At 40.5% G+C, this 16,160-nt stretch overlaps 1 protein-coding gene across 3 annotated transcripts in view; it reads right to left on the bottom strand.

Moving 5' to 3' along the window:
- Window positions 1-16,160, bottom strand: part of NFKBIZ (NFKB inhibitor zeta) — a 46,783-nt gene that overhangs the window by 23,672 nt on the left and 6,951 nt on the right. Inside the window, exons 10-12 of one of the 3 annotated variants that reach the window (XR_006818055.1) lie at window positions 15,705-15,815; window positions 15,410-15,577; window positions 7,765-7,861 (exon numbers count right to left, since the gene is read on the bottom strand). Coding sequence is in view for 2 of the 3 variants with exons in the window: in XM_046002800.1 (XP_045858756.1) it covers window positions 13,343-13,396; window positions 15,410-15,577; window positions 15,705-15,815 (333 nt within the window). In the remaining variant the exon portion in view is untranslated. Of the gene's footprint in view, window positions 1-7,695; window positions 7,862-12,203; window positions 13,397-15,409; window positions 15,578-15,704; window positions 15,816-16,160 lie in introns of those variants that run through there. The other 2 variants (XM_046002801.1, XM_046002800.1) reach the window with 2 other exon arrangements.

Below are 16,160 nucleotides of genomic sequence, written 5' to 3' on the forward strand. Positions count from 1 at the left end.
TTTCTCAGAATAGCAATCTGAGAAAGGAAACCTACTTACTCTTGGATATTCATTCATTCATTCATTTACTCATTCAACGAATACATATATTCAACAAATAGCACATACCCTATGCCAAAAACTGTTATGTGTTGGATACATGGTGAAAAATGGGCCCCATGGAGCCTGAAGTACAGTGGGAAAGATATTCATTAAGTAAATATTTGTAAATTTGGTTACAATTGTGATAGAAAAAAATAAAGAGCAACATAACATGCAATAAGCGTCTCTGAAGCAGTGACATTAAAGCTAAACCCTGGAGCACCTGGGTGGCTCAGTCAATTGAGGGCCCACTTGATTTCAGTTCAGATCATGATCTCAGGGTCATGAGATGGAGCCCTGCATTGGGTTCCACCCACAGCATGGAGTCTGCTTGCGATTGTCTCTCTGTCTCTGCCTCTGCCCTTCCCCTGCACAATTGCACTCTCTCTCTCTCTCTCAAAATATATAAATAAAATCATTTTTTAAAGACCCTATATTAAAAAAAAAAATTCTCTCTCACCAGCTGTCCCTCTACCCCATACAAAAAGCTAAAGCCTAAGGATAAGTTAGGTTGACTAAAAGTGAAGAGGAGTGGTCAAGGGAGAACACCACATTTGGGAAGACCCTGAGGTATGAGCTCTCACGGACCATGCATACTCTTGCATACTAACACGTGCTCACAAATGTCCTCACAAACTCCCCTCCTCATGTACACATTAATAAATTTTGTGTTTCGCTCTAAGACCCTTTATGCTATGTATATTTTTATAATGGAAATTGATAAGGACTTTCTATATACTTCCTGTATCTACCCCTTAGCAGATAGGACAAACCAATAAAATTATTTAACCTATTTGTACCTCAATTTCAGGCCCTGTGCTCAGCAGGGAGTCTGCTTAAGATTCTCTCCCTTTCTTTCTCTCTCCTCTCAAATAGGTAAGTCTTTAAAAAAAAAAAAAAAAGTTTAACTCTTTAAAAAACTGACAATATCAAGTATTGGGGAAGACAGACAATAGTTGAGTCTCCTCCACATTGCCAATGAAAGTGAAAAAATGGTACAATCACTTTGGAAAACAGTTTGACAGTTTTCTTTGAAAGTTAAACATACACTTATCATCTGGAGCCAGCTACTCCTACTCCATTTACCAAAATGAAACAAAACCATATGTCCACGCTAAGACTATTCATAGCAACTTTATTCATAATAGTCAAAAACTGGAACAACCCAAATGTCCACCAGTAGGGGAGTGGCTAACAAATTGTGCTACTAACACAATAAAATACTACCCAGCAATAAAAATATAACTACTAGTAAATGCAACTATGTAGACGAATCTCATGGTTCTCACATCAAGCTGACCAAAAGAAGCTAAATACAAAAGACTACATTCTGCCTGGTTCCTTTTATATGATGTGCTGGAGAGACGAAACAAGTTTATAGTGATAGAAATCAGATCAATGGTTGCCTGGAGCAGTGAGTGGAGAGAGGGATTGACAGCAAAGGGGTGTGTACAAGGGAACCGTCTGGTTGATGAAAACATGCTGTATCTTGACTGTGGTGGTGGTTATATAGGTGTATGCACTTAGGAATTATACACTTAAAAAGTGTACAGTTATTGTATGTAAACTATACTTCACAAAGTCCATTTTTAAAAGGATGGTTGCCTTACTCTTTAAATTAGAAGCCTTATCTTCATCATCATCCTATAATGAGTCATTCAGCAGTAAATTTTATAAGGAACAAGTTCTTTATGAATCATGCCCAGGCACCCCAAATAAATGTCTAACCATTTGTTTGTGTTCTACATGCATGGCTGGAGAAATAGCTGCCCATTAACCCAGCCCTGCCCATCCTCTCTGATTCTGAGCTGCAGAAGAAATTGTAACTTCATTTCTCCTATTCCTAGGTAGCCCCATTAACGATTTGTTGACCAGTTCCTGAAGTGTCGGCATTTATTCTTTTTAAATATTTTATTTACTTATTTGGCAGACAGAGAGTGAGAGATCACAAGCAGGCAGAGGGAGAGGGAGGAGAAGCAGGCTCCCCACTGATCAGGGAGGCTGATGTGGGCTCCATCTGAGGACCCTGGGATCATGACACAATGCAAAGTCAGTCGCTTAACTGACTGAGCCACCCAGGCATCCCTTACCTTTTCAGCAAATTCTACCATCTGAAATCTTGGCTGGCACAGAGATTTGGGGTACATTCTCTTCAAAATCTGCAGGTCTCATACCAGAGGTAATGGTTAGTCTGACTGCATAATGATCCAGTGCTAATGCTGGTATGATAAGATGCCCTCATTACCTTCCCTTGCTCAAGGACCCTCTTAAAGACTTTTTTGAAAACACAGGCAATAGGAAAGCTAGAGCTTTGTCTCTTTGAAATTTTCCTATCTGTAGTCAGAAATTGATGGACAAAAGCAAAGCATCATGAACTAAGGGCACTGCTAGTCTGTGCAATGATCTTACCGGCTAAGATGAGTGCCTCCAGCTACTGGAAAACCTCCCTTCCCAATTCGGAGCTTTAAAAAAAAGGGGGGGGGTGGAGCACCTGGGTGGCTCAGTGGGTTAAGCCTCTGCCCTAGGCTTAGGTCATGATCTCAGGGTCCTGGGATCGAGCCCTGCATCAGGCTCTCTGCTCAGGGAGGATCCTGCTTCCCTCTTTCTCTGCCTGCCTCTCTGCTTACTTGTGATCTCTGTCTGTCAAATAAATAAATAAAATCTTTTTAAAAATTGTATTTATTTAAGAGTGAGTGAGTGAGAGAGAGAGAGAGTCCAAGCCAGCAGGGAGAGGCAGAGGGAGAGGGAGAAGTAGACACCCTGCCAAGCAGGGACCTTAACATGGGCTTGATCCCAGGACCCCAGGATCCTGACCTGAGCCAAAGGCAGACACCCAACTGACTGAGCCACCTAGGCGCCCTGATTTGGAGCCTTAATAAGGTAGCAGGATGCTCACTTCAGCAGTACAATGAAACAGAGAACATTAGCATGACCCTTGCACAAGGATGACACAAGCATTCTCAAAAAAAACAAACAACAACAACGAAAAATTCATAGGAAAAGAGAACACACTTGTGGTTACCAGAGGAAGGGAGTGGGAGGTGGGGAAATTGGGTGAAGGTGGTCAAAAGGTACAAATTTGTATTTATGAGTCCTGGGAATGCATTGTACATGGTGACTATAGTTAACATTGCTGTCTGGTGTATCTGAAAGTTACTGAGAGAGCAGATACTAAGAATTCTCATCACGAGGAAAAACACAAAATTTTTTTAACTATATGAGGTGATGGACGTTAACTAAACTTCCTGTGGCAACCATTTCACCATGCATACATCTCAAGTCATTATGCAGTGTAACTTAAATTTACATACAGTGCTGTATGTCAGTTATATCTCAATAAAACTGGGGGGCATGGAGAAGAATAGCATAATATGCTTAAAACTTACTACAAACTCAAAGCCTGTGTTATCTATTGTATTGTTTTCTATGGCTGCATAGCAAATTACCACAAATTTAGCAGCTTAAAACACCATCCATTTATTATCTCACAGTTTGGCAGATCAGAAAGCTGAGTGGTCCTGCTGATAATCTCTGCATGGAGCATCCCAAGGCCAAACTCCAGGAGTCAGCTGAGCAGGACTCTTATCTGAAGATTCTGGACAAAAATTTGCTTCCAAGCTTATTTAGCCTATTGGCAGGATTCAGTTCCTTGGACATGTAGGACTGAGATCCTATTTTCTCTCTGGCTATCTGGAAACTGCCTGCATTCCTTGGCTCACGGCCCCTCCTGCTTCTTCTTCAAAGCCAGTAATTGTAGAGGTAATCCTCGGGCTTCGAATCTCTCTAACTTCGCTTCTACCAGTCACAGAAAACTCTTCTTTTAAAGGGCTCATGAGATTAGATCAGTTGCACCTGGATAGTCCCCCTATCTTAAGGTCAACTGATTAGTAACCTTAATCACATCCAAAAAATAACTTTTGTCATGTAACATAATGTAATCACAGGAATAACACCAGGGGCAGACACCATGAAGCCATCTTAGAATTCTGCCTACCATAGTGATGCTAGATTTTTTCCAGCACCGCTGACCTTCCTTATATCCCTAGAGTTACCTACACCCAAACATTTCAAAGTCTTTAAAAACAAATGCTGCTAGTCAGTGATTCAAAGCCTACTTCCCAGATTACAGTAGTTAAGACTGGGATACCATTAAAAAAACAACAACAACAACCATATTTAAAGTTAAAGGAACTGTGTTTAAAACCCAAGTTTTCAGGGCGCCTGGGCAGCTCAGTTGGTTAAGCAACTGCCTTAAACTCAGATCACGACCCTGGAGTCCCAGAATCAAGTCCCACATCAGGCTCCGTGCTGGGCAGGGAGTCTGCTTCTCCCTCTGACCCTCCCCCTTCTCATGCTCCTGCTCTCTCAGGCTCTCTCTCTTTCTCTGTCATACTCTCTCTCACTCTCAAATAAATAAATAAAATCTTAAAAAAAAAAACAAACCCAAGTGTTCAGGGCAGAAAGAAGTCATTATGAGGGAAAAGCTTTATAGAGGAGGCACCCAAGCAGAGCTTTCTAGGATGCTGAGAATTTGGGTAAACAAGAGCATGACCAGGGGCAGGAATAAACAGGGCTTTGGCAGAGTGAGGAGACCCACCTGACAGCCTGTTTGGGAATAATAGACGATCAGACAGATGGGAAAAACTGAAAAGATGGCTTTTGTAGATCAGGATAAGAATTTACATTTGATTCAGTAAGCAATACTGAGCCTTTGAGTATGCCAAATAGTTAGACATTGTTGGATTGGTGAGAAAAATAAGATTAGAAAAAGAATAACTAGAAAGCTATGGGAGACACAAATGGCTTATTTTTTAGAAACACGTACTGATATTCCACAATGAGTGGGGTAGGCTTTTACATCTTCAAGAGAAAAATAAGTGGGACGAAACAAAAATAATAAAGTGATTATAACTGATGAAGCTTCCTGATGGGTACACAGGTGTTCAATATACTTTTCTGACTACTTCCGCATGTTTGAATGTTTCCATAATGAAATGGGTTTTTTTTAAGCCTATTGTGGTAATCAAGGAATAAGTCATAAAAACCTAGACAGATGTGGTGGCAGGGAAAATAGAAAAGATTAATTCAACAAAAAGTTTGACCTTGATAAAACAACTTCAGCTGAGGGAAGAAATAAAACCGACTCATTTATATAGCCTTGGAAATAAAATGTCTTAAAAAGGAACCTATCAACCTGAACTTTCAATGAAGTTTGCTCCTCATTAGTCTGTATGATCAGGATGCATATAGAAATTAATAACCCGTGTAAGTTAAATTTCTGCCCATAGAAACTTTTTATCTGTCTACTGCATCACATGAGAAAACTGGACAGATGGTCCGTTTGGGAAAAGCTGTGTATTAATATATAGCTTTTATTGGTCTATACAAAAAATAATTTTGTAAGTCCTTAGAAGCTTCTCATTTATTTACTTTTCTTTTAGACGTGGCACTGTAGTATATTATTTTTAAAGTTTTACCCAAGTGGAGTCCAGAATTTTATCTTTTTAAAAAATTATCTAGGTATCTTCTGGGTACTAGCACCTAAAAGACCCAAATGCTTTCTTCTTTTCCCAAGTGATTTATTTTTAGTTTTCTGCAAAATTGCTATCCTGAAGATGAACAGTTCTTATTTCCGTGTATGTAGGAGTCTGAAAAGGAGAATTTCTTGAAATTCTTAATGTAATTTTTTTAAAGATTTTATTTATTTATTTGGCAGATAGAGATCACAAGTAGGGAAAGAGGCAGACATAGACAGAGAGAGGAGGAAGCAGGCTTCCCGCCAAGCAGAGAGCCCGATGCGGGGCTCGATCCCAGGACCCCGGGACCATGACCTGAGCCGAAGGCAGAGGCTTTAACCCACTGAGCCACCCAGGCGCCCCTCTTAATGTAATTTTTGAAGGAATATGTCTTGGGGCAAAAGAGAAAGGCTTTTTAAAAATGCATGAAAGTGATATCCTAGTAAAAAAAGCATTTGGAGCCATTTCAGAAAGGCCCTCCATGGGCAGGCTCTGTCTCACTAAGACGAATAAAAGCTCCAGCTCGAACCCTAAGCCTGTGAAAGATAGGAGTGGGTCACTTCCACAGCAGCCAACACCTGAGGTTTCCATGAAAGACAGCTGAGGCTTCAGGAGGGAGCCCATACTCTTACACAAGCACTTACGGCTGAAGGCCTGCCCGAGGGACATTTGGCTGCAAATACAGAGAAAAGACCATGGCATTAAGATACCATGAGTGAGGGTTTTGAAGGATCAGGGGTGGGAGGTTGGGGGAACAGGTGGTGGGTAATGGGGAGGGCACGTTTTGCATGGAGCACTGGGTGTTGTGCAAAAAGAATGAATACTGTTACGCTGAAAAAATAAATAAAATGGAAAAAAAAAAAAAAAAAAAAGATACCATGAGTTGAGAAAATAAAACTGATTTCAAACTTATGCTCCAAATCAAGGAAACTAAGAAATCCAGTATTATTTCATAATCTTAAATTTGTCCCTATTATCAAACCCAAAGGTACTAAGCTGTCCCAACAGTAAACACATACTGAATTCAGGTACCAAGTACCCAGAGCTATGGAAATCTCTATTTTCAGATAAATAGCCAGAATCCCATCACTTAAAAAAATACCATCTAGACCTAAAAACACTATATTTTAATCGATTTTGGCAAAGTGGTTTAGTATTTATTGTCTGAAACCATGGATTTCCTGGAGTTGATCTTTCACTTTCAAATACCTGGGTTTTCCAAGAAGTGCTTACCCTGATTATATCATTGCAAGGTCAGATGGTCAAAAACGAAGGCATATAATTTACGATCATGTTGCTTTTTAGGGAGTGTGATCAAGGTGAAGAGTAACAAGTTTGTTCACATGCATACCAGAGAATAGAATGACCAATGATAATCAAAGAAGCTTTGTTTTAAGTTTCAAAGAATTAAAGTTCTTTTTAAAATTATAATTTTTAAATTATAGCCAATAATTATTTTATTGTTTCTACTAAAACTTATCAATGTTAAATGAGTCTCCTGGTCAATGCCAGTTATTAGAGCTAATAAATGAAATGCAGATGATATATCTTAAATGAATTATGTATAAAAAAATCCTCAGAGGGGCGCCTGGGTGGCTCAGTGGGTTAAAGCCTCTGCCTTCGGCTCAGGTTGTGATCCCAGGGTCCTGGAATCAAGCCCCGCACTGGGCTCTCTGCTCAGCAGCGAGCCTGTATCCCTTTCTCTCTCTCTGCCTGCCTCTCTGCCTACCTGTGATCTCTGTCTTTCAAATAACTAAAAAAAAAAAATCTTAAAAAAAAAAAATCCTGGGGCACCTGGGTGGCTCAGTGGTTTGGATCTCTGCCTTCGGCTCAGGTCATGATCTCAGGGTCCTGGGATCGAGCCCCGCGTCGGGCTCTCTGCTCGGTGGGGAGCCTGCTTCTCCCTCTCTCTCTGCCTGCCTCTCTGCCTACTTGTGACCTCTCTCTCTGTCAAATAAATAAATAAAATATTTTTAAAAAATCCTCATAGATTCTGAAGACAAGACTATAGGATTGCTCAAAAAGAAGTGTTCTTCTTAACCATTGTGTAAAAAGAATAATAGTGGAAGAAAAGATTATAAAGCCTCTTTCCCTGGTGTAGTGGGTTCAGTGGTGGCCCCCAAGAAGACATATCCATGTCCCAATCCTCAGAACCTGTGAACCTTACCTCATTTGGGAAAAGGATCTTTGCACATGTAGTTAAGAATCTCAAGATGAGGTCATCCTGGATGATCCAGTGGGCCCTCAATCCAACGATATGTGTGCTTTTAGAGGCAAACAGAAAAGAGACATGGAGTAGAGGAGAAAACCATGTTGATGGAGGCCGAGATGGGAGTGACACACCTCCACCAAGGAACGCCTGCCTGGAGCTGCCAGAAACTGAAACAGACAAGGAAGGATTCCGCCCTCAAGCCTTTGGAGGAAGCATGGTCGTGCCGACAGCTTCATTTCAAAATTCTGGCCTCCACGACCATGAAAGAATAAGTTTCTCCTGCTGTAAGCCCCCAGGTTTGTGGTCATTTGTTACATAGCCCTAGGAAACTAATACACCTGAGGATTAAAATCCAAAATGACCTTCGAAAGTGTTTTGACTCCTGATCTCTCTTTCAAAGCTGGTTTCTATAACATGGGATCCATTGTGCCTGGCATGCAGCAGGCATTCTTCAGTTTGCTACCATGGTCTCCTGGGTATCCCGGCGACTCATTCTGTTACCACCATACAGCCACAGTCCAGCCACACATACTTTTCAAGGTCTGCAATTCCTAAATAACTTAGATTAAAACAGCACTAAAATCATCTTCACATATACCTGCCAGGAGCTTGGAAAACCCTGGAAATTCTGACCCAGAAAGTCTGAGGTGGGGTCAAGTCACTTGCCCATCTAATAAGCTTCACAGAAGATGCTGATGTCTCCTGAAGACCGAAACCTTGAACCTAGCACATTCAGCAGCTGCACTATTTGTCCAACTCTGTCTCATTCAAAACCCAGTTGGGCTGATAGGCCAAAGGAACAGGGAGCATGGGACTGGAGGACAAAGAATACATCTAAGAAACCCGGACATGCTTTGAGAGCAATTTCCAGTCATACTCCACCTGGAAATGCGCCATCCACGCAGTGTTACTGGGTTGATGCAGACTCAGCGAGGACCAGAAAATAGACTAAAACCAGAGCTGGTGTAAAGGGGAAGTATGAATGTATTTCTGCACTAAAAATTGTAAATTCCACGTGAGTGATAAAGTAGTTATACATGGAAGTATAAAATATGCTTAGAAAATATAAATTAAAAAGAGAACTATAAAAGTAAATTCAATTCAAGAAGTATTTATTGATGCATAGTGGTCACTCTATTAGATCTGAAGACAGGGTCCCTCCTCTCCTCTCAAGATCAAATCCAGGGAACTACCAGAAAAAAAAACAAAAACCTAGCAATCTCGTTATAACTAATCCAAAACCTTGTATCCAGGCCTGATCTCAGAGGAACCAGTAAGAACTTCATCAGTGGCTGAAGCTGATTTTTCCCTAAGATCACTTTCAACACAGAACAGATGTTACCAGGAAATGGATGTCAGGGGTACTGAGTTTAAGAAGTTGACATTTATTAAACATTGGAGGAGTTTGAAGAAATTTTCCTCTCCTGATTAAGTAAAAACATAAGGATAAATGTTAGTTATTTGATTAACAAATAGAACTGGAAGATTTGGTCTCTGACACTTGATGGGACTCCTTAGTGAAATATCAAACTATAGTACTAGAGTTAGTCTTCTGCAAAAGGAACCACCTGGTTTTTTACAAAAGTACCACTAGCCACCTGGATGGCTCAGTGGGTTAAACATCTAACTCTTGATTTCGGTTGAGGCTGTGGTCTGGGGGTTGTGGGATCGAGCCCCACATCAGGCTCCCTGCCCAGGGTGGCGTCTGCTTGAAATTCTCTCTCCCTCTGCCCCTTCCCCACACACCCACTACATGTTCTCGCTCGCTCTCTCTCTCTCAAATAAATAAGCAAATTTTAAAAAATAAGTCAATAGGGGCACCTCGATGGCTCAGTCAGTTGAGCAGCCAACACTTGGTTTTGGTTCAGGTCATGATCTTGGGTCCCAGGGTCCAGCTCCACTCTCAATGAGGAGTCTGTTTCAGGAGTCTCTCTCTTCCTCTGCCCCATCCCCTGCCCACTCACTCTCTCTCTAAAATAAATAAATCTTTTTAATAAATAAATAAATAGGGGCGCCTGGGTGGCTCTGTGGGTTAGGCCTCTGCCTTCGGCTCAGGTCATGATCACAGGGTCCTGGGATCGAGCCCCGCATCGGGCTCTCTGTTCAGTGGGGAGCCTGCTTCCCCCTCTCTGCCTGCTGCTCTGCCTACTTGTGATCTCTCTCTCTATATATATTCAATAAATAAAGTCTTAAAAAAATAATAAGTAAATAATAAAAATACAGAATAACTATGCCCATTTTCATTAATGTATCATTGATGTCAGCATGAGATTATTAGATTATATGGTTAAGTTCAAAACTCTTGACAGTTATTAGTTCATTATTGCTGAATAATATAACTCTGACTCAAAACATTACTTCTGCTCAGAATCGTTGATCCCAGCCAGCATTGGCATACATTCACTCACTCATTTAACCAATTATTCTATGAGTTCCTTTTCTGGGGCAGGCCCTGTAGCAGTCACTGAGCTTGCAGTAGAGAGCATGCCGTCTTGGTTTCGGCAAGGCTCATTCTTTAAAACAATATCCAGCCAAGAGCCACCCTACATACCTCTGCAGCATCCTCTCCTGCCAAGCCCTTAGGGCTGCTTGAGGACGTTTCTCAACATGCCATTCATGAGAATGCTACCAGTCAGGGGTAGAACCCAAGATGAAACTAACTGGTCATCCACATGCTAACGAAACTACACTGAATCACCACCAGTGGTTCCCCCAAAATACTACTGTCTTGGTTCACATCATTTTCTGTTTCTGTCCCTTTCACCGACCCCATCCCCCAGGAATGTCCAAATCAACTCTTCTGAAGATACAGCTCAAATGCTCTACTTTGAAGTCTCCCCAGTTCTCTACTCTCAGGTAAGATATTCTTCTGAATCCCTATATTTCTTCCCCCTATTTACATTACCTAATAAAGTACATGCCTTGTTTCCCACATACACATCTTTTTACATCTTTGTCCATTATACACTTTATATACACACCCACACATGTAGATCATATACTTGCTAAGCACTGATTCAATTAATTATGGCAGAACTTGAGATACTCATTTGGAACTCATTTGGAACTCATTTGGAAAAAAGCTCACTGTATACTTATGCTTCACAGGGGTGTATCATTTCTACTGTTCTGGTTATCAGGTGGCATTGCAATGCAATGAGAGATATTGTATGGAGAATTTGCTTATATATGCATAGGTACCTTTTTCCAGGAAAAGGATTCATACCTTCTATCAGATTCTCAAAAGAAGGTTTAAGAACAAAATGCATGGGCAGTGACTGACTGACGCTGACAGATGTGGGTGTGTTTGTTCTCGCACATCAGAATGGCATGTTGGGAATGAGGAGGACATCGTTTACTGCTCTTCCCAGGCTGGCATCTCTCAGGATGATCCCAGTAATTTTCAAACTGTTTTTCCTATGCTCATTGTTCCCACAAAATAAAGTATGAAAAATAAAGTCACAAACACAAAGAATTAGCTTTTCTGGCACATAAACTTCTAAATGGTCAACAGCATTTAAGGCTTCATGACATTCTCAGAACCTAATAAACCTCTATGAACTTGGCAAAGAATTGTTTTATGTTAAACTTTATATACCTCTAGGAATCGTGTTCTCAAAAAAAAAATCCAGGGGTGCCTGGGTGGCTCAGTGGGTTAAGCCTCTGCCTTTGGCTCAGGTCATGGTCTCAGGGTCCTGGGATCGAGGCCCGTGTCGGACTCTCTGCTCAGCGGAGAGCCTGCTTCCTCCTCTCTCTCCCTCTCTGCCTGCCTCTCTGCCTACTTGTGATCTTTCTCTCTCCTTCTGTCAAATAAATAAATAAATCTTTTAAAAAAAATTTTTTTTAAATCCAATTAAAATATATTAACTAATTTAAAGGTATTTAGATTAGTAATGAATAGCACTTTTTCAACCTAGGGAAATATAAATAACAGACTAGGAAAAGAAATGAAGAGTATTATTGAATTAATGTTTATTTAAAACCATGCATGATTTTTCCATGAGTGCACATCACTGCTGTATTTACAGATGCCAAATAACTATAATTAGCTTTTATCCACAAGACATACTGGGTCAAACAGTGCAATCAATCCAAAGGTCAAGTTTTTTGTTGTTGTTGTTGGTTTTTTTTGGTTTTTTTTTTTAAGATTTATTTATTTATTTATTTGACACAGAGAGAGAGAGATCACAAGTAGGCAGAGAGGCAGGCAGAGAGAGAGGGAGAAGCAGGTTCCCCGCTGAGCAAAGAGCCCGATGCGGGGCTCAATCCCAGGACCCTGAGATCATGACCTGAGCCGAAGGCACAGGCTTTAACCCACTGAGCCACCCAGGTGCCTCCCAAAGGTCAAGTTTTTTAAAAGGATTTAACTACAAAGATGATTCATCAGTCAGTTGTTTTTTTTAAAAAAAAAAGGTTTTTAATGAATCAAATTTATTACAATGAATTAGTGTGCAATCAAAGCCAACTACATTCCTTGGGGTATCCCAGAAGTAAGCAAAATAATGTTAATAGAATCAAGGCTACTAAATAAAATAAGGCATTTTTTCCTGAATGGTAATATAAAACATCATGGTGTCTTACCATTCTTTGAGAACAGAAAACCAGTAAGACATATTTCAGTACTGACTTTTTGATGTTCCTATAAAGGTTAAAACAAAATTCCAACAAGTAAGCTATAAATTCTAGAAAGAAAGCTACAAAGAGGTATTCTCTTTAAGAGCATGCAATTTCTTACAAATAACGGGTCTCATCTCCATGCACGAGTAAAAGCATATTTATAATTCAAAAAGAAATGTCAGCTACTGGGGAACAACTCTCCATCGGATCCATCTACAGAGATGGCAGGTGGGTGATTACACAGCTCTTTTGAATGTGTATAATTTTTTTAAATAGTGACAATTCACTTGTTCTTTTCTATTTTATCAATTTACATTTCAAATGTGGCCATGTCAATGACCAAATATGTACAAATACTTTAAAAGACAAAAACAATTATATACAATTTGCAAAAATAAAACTTTTTAAACATGGTACATTTCACCTAGTCCAACACCTAGACACCTTCCAACACCAGTAACAACTATCAGGTACTTCATCGGGCCAAATGAAGCCTCAAGACTACTTCCAGATTTATTTTTTTCCTTTCAAATGCTTTCATTTTTCTTTAAAAACCGTTTACAGTTTACCTGCTTTTAAACTGGCAATAGCTACATGAGCAATGCCTTATGCCACAAATCAAAGCCTTGTCTTACCCAAAAGCTACTGTTAATTGAAGTCGATTTTACCATTCAAGATTAAATTCAGATGTGTAAATCCCAGATACCTGGGTATGAAATATTAAAATCTGCCAGAGAAATTAGACATTTTTCTTCTTTTCCTTTAATATAACCCACTATATAATAGTGAACTAAATATGTTTGTTTCATAGAAACAACTTACATTTGCCAATACAGGGCAAATGGTCTATGTACAGATACATTAGGACTGCCTAACTGACAGTGAGTGTTGCCGACCAGGCTCCAAGCCAATGGAGCTAATATGGTGGAGCTCTTTGCTGAATGGACTTTCCCTTCAGGATACGTCGGATCTGGAAGAAAAATAATTAGGGTTTGTGAGATTTACTTTTAATGGTCAAAGTACCATATTTCCTTCAGAGTTTCACTCCTTTTTTATATTCCCTACACACTCCTGTCAACTTGTAAGTAAATATATGAAGAAGGCAACAATACATTTCAAGATTTTAAGGTAACTTTAAAAATGCTACTATAACTCATTAGGCATTAAGCCTATTACAGATCTCCTATAATTCTGGAGTGCAAGAAAGTAAAGAATCTCCATTAAAAATTATCTACAGTTGAAAATCTCCAGTAGCTTAAAAAAGACCTATATAATCCTTTCCTAATCCCTACTCTTTCTGTGAGCACATTTAATGTAAGGCAGTAATTACGGCATATTACAGTACCTCACCGATCTTGAAGTCAGTTTCAACTAACAAGAACACAGAATCCACTTCATACACACACAAGTTAATCTTTAATACCCTTCAAGTAAGAACAGCTGTCATGATATCCAATTGGGTGGCTCAGTCAGTTAAGCACCTGACTCGATTCAGCTCAGGTCATGGTCTCAGGGTCGTGAGATCAAGCCCCAAATGGAGTTTCAGATTCTCTGGCTCCCTCTCCCTTTGCCCATCCCCCTCATGTGTGTGCACTTGCGCACTCTCTAAGTAAATAAATAAAATCTTTAAAAATAAATAAATAAAGCATCTGTGCATAAGTGCATGGATCACAAGAGAGTGCCTTGGTTCATTCAGAATCTAGTGATTTATTTTATACCCCAGTCTGACAAATTTTATTATCTTTCTCCCGGTCCAGAGCAGAGTAAAAGCAAAAAATCAGAAGAAAGATTAGATCAAGGGCACTGATAGCCACTAGGAGGGGAGACACAGTGACCGGAGTCTGACCACAGAAGCAAACGAAAAAACTCTCCCCCAACACACAGAAAAATACAAAAGCAGAAAGCAGAGCAAGAAGAGGACAGGGAAGAGTCAAGCGGCTCTCCATACTCCGTAATCCCTGACAACACTGCTGTATGACTGCACACCACAAACAGTGAAAGAGAAGCGCTAACACTGGGCATGGGCCTCTGCCATCTACTATTCAATGAGAATCCTATTTGTGCAGCCTCTCGGGCTCCATGTTCTCAGCTGAGCCTTTACACTGCAAAGTTCTGTAACATGACAACTCTTTACAAATTATCAAAAGATTCACATTAAGGTGCAAAGGTGCAAAAAACCCCTACAAATAGGGGTTCCTGCAACATGATGGTCATATTGAGGGCAGTGAATCCGAGAAAAGGCTAAACTGCATTCCATATATTCTCTGATTCTCAAACTCTGTCATGGCCTGCCATAGTCACAATCACCCTCAAGGAATGATTTCCATCAAAAAATAGCTTCCATTCTGAAAAGACTCAGCTCTTGTTATCAAGAAAAGTTGAGTCATGTGAAACTATGCAATCTCTAAAGATAATATATAGCCATATGATGAGTAAAGCATAACCTTGTTTCAAGGATGTCTAGGTACTAAATTACATAACCAACCTTCCATTTCCTATTTAGTATCAGTAGACAGAAACAACTGTAACAGGGAATGTTTACTGAGCACTCACTACATCCCTGGGACTATCCTGTGCACTCTACAGAGATGGACTCAGATAACACCCACAATCTGAAGACCCATCACTTGTAAACTTAAGGCTCTCTTTCCTTGATGTCTGCAGGAACTTTGGTGCTTCCCCTTTCATTGGCTTTTAAACCTCAAACCGTTCTGACTTTACTCTAAACCCAACTCTGTTTGATGGAAAAAAGAAAAGACTGTCTGACCTTTGACCATTGGGGCCCATGGATAACCCTCCAATTTTACTCTTCCTTTACAAACAAAGCAGTTGACTCCACAGTTGCTACAAAGACACCGTGAAACCCAGACACTGAAGGAAGCCTCCCTAAATAGCCCCCACTGGCCTCAGCCCTACATCTCATCTCCCTTTATGTTTCAGACCGAGTGCCTGAAACTATTTCCTCTCCCTTCTGTAGCCTCACCTGCTCTCCCACAGGGCCGTCAGGAACCAAATGCACTGGCTGTTCGTTCTCCAGGTTCCGAGTACTTGGGTCTGCTCCCTTCCTCATCAACAGTCGGACTGCATCCAACTGTGTCACCCGATACTGAAGGCTGGCAGCAACATGGAGGGCAGTGTTTCCATTATAAGCCTGCAGGAGAGACAAAATGGCACCTTTCAGAAAGGGAGGTTTTCATGAGAGCAGCTCAAAAGCCTGAAGAAGGTACAAATAAGATCATTCGAAGTCTCATGCAGTTACTGAAGCCTTCTAGAAGTACCTTTGCATTCACAAAAGACAGGCAACTGGGCAGCTCCAAAAAAAGGCGAATGAGTTCCAGATTTGCTTCTTCCGCTGCCAAATGCAAGGCTGTGCGACCACTTTTACGATCCTTAACAAAGGCAAGAAGCGGGGGAAACAATGAACATGCAGACACCACTTTTGGATACACTTCTCACCCAGGCTCACAAACGTCTGACTCACTCTTGGAGACTCACTGTGAACACACCCCATCCACAAAGACTTCCTTCATCCCAGAATAAATGAGCTCTCTTATTCCTCCTGAATTCCCTATCAGTTTCCTATATACCTCCTATCATGGTCTGCTCTATATATATACAGGGTGGCCACAAAATGTAGAGACATAGACAAACCTATTTTACCATGTATTGTAATACAAGACAATAAAACATTTATTATGTATTTGCCTGTGTTTCCAGACTTGGTGGTCACCCCG

Source organism: Meles meles, chromosome 4 (assembly GCF_922984935.1).
Source record: "Meles meles chromosome 4, mMelMel3.1 paternal haplotype, whole genome shotgun sequence".
NCBI classification, from domain to species: Eukaryota; Metazoa; Chordata; class Mammalia; order Carnivora; family Mustelidae; genus Meles; species Meles meles.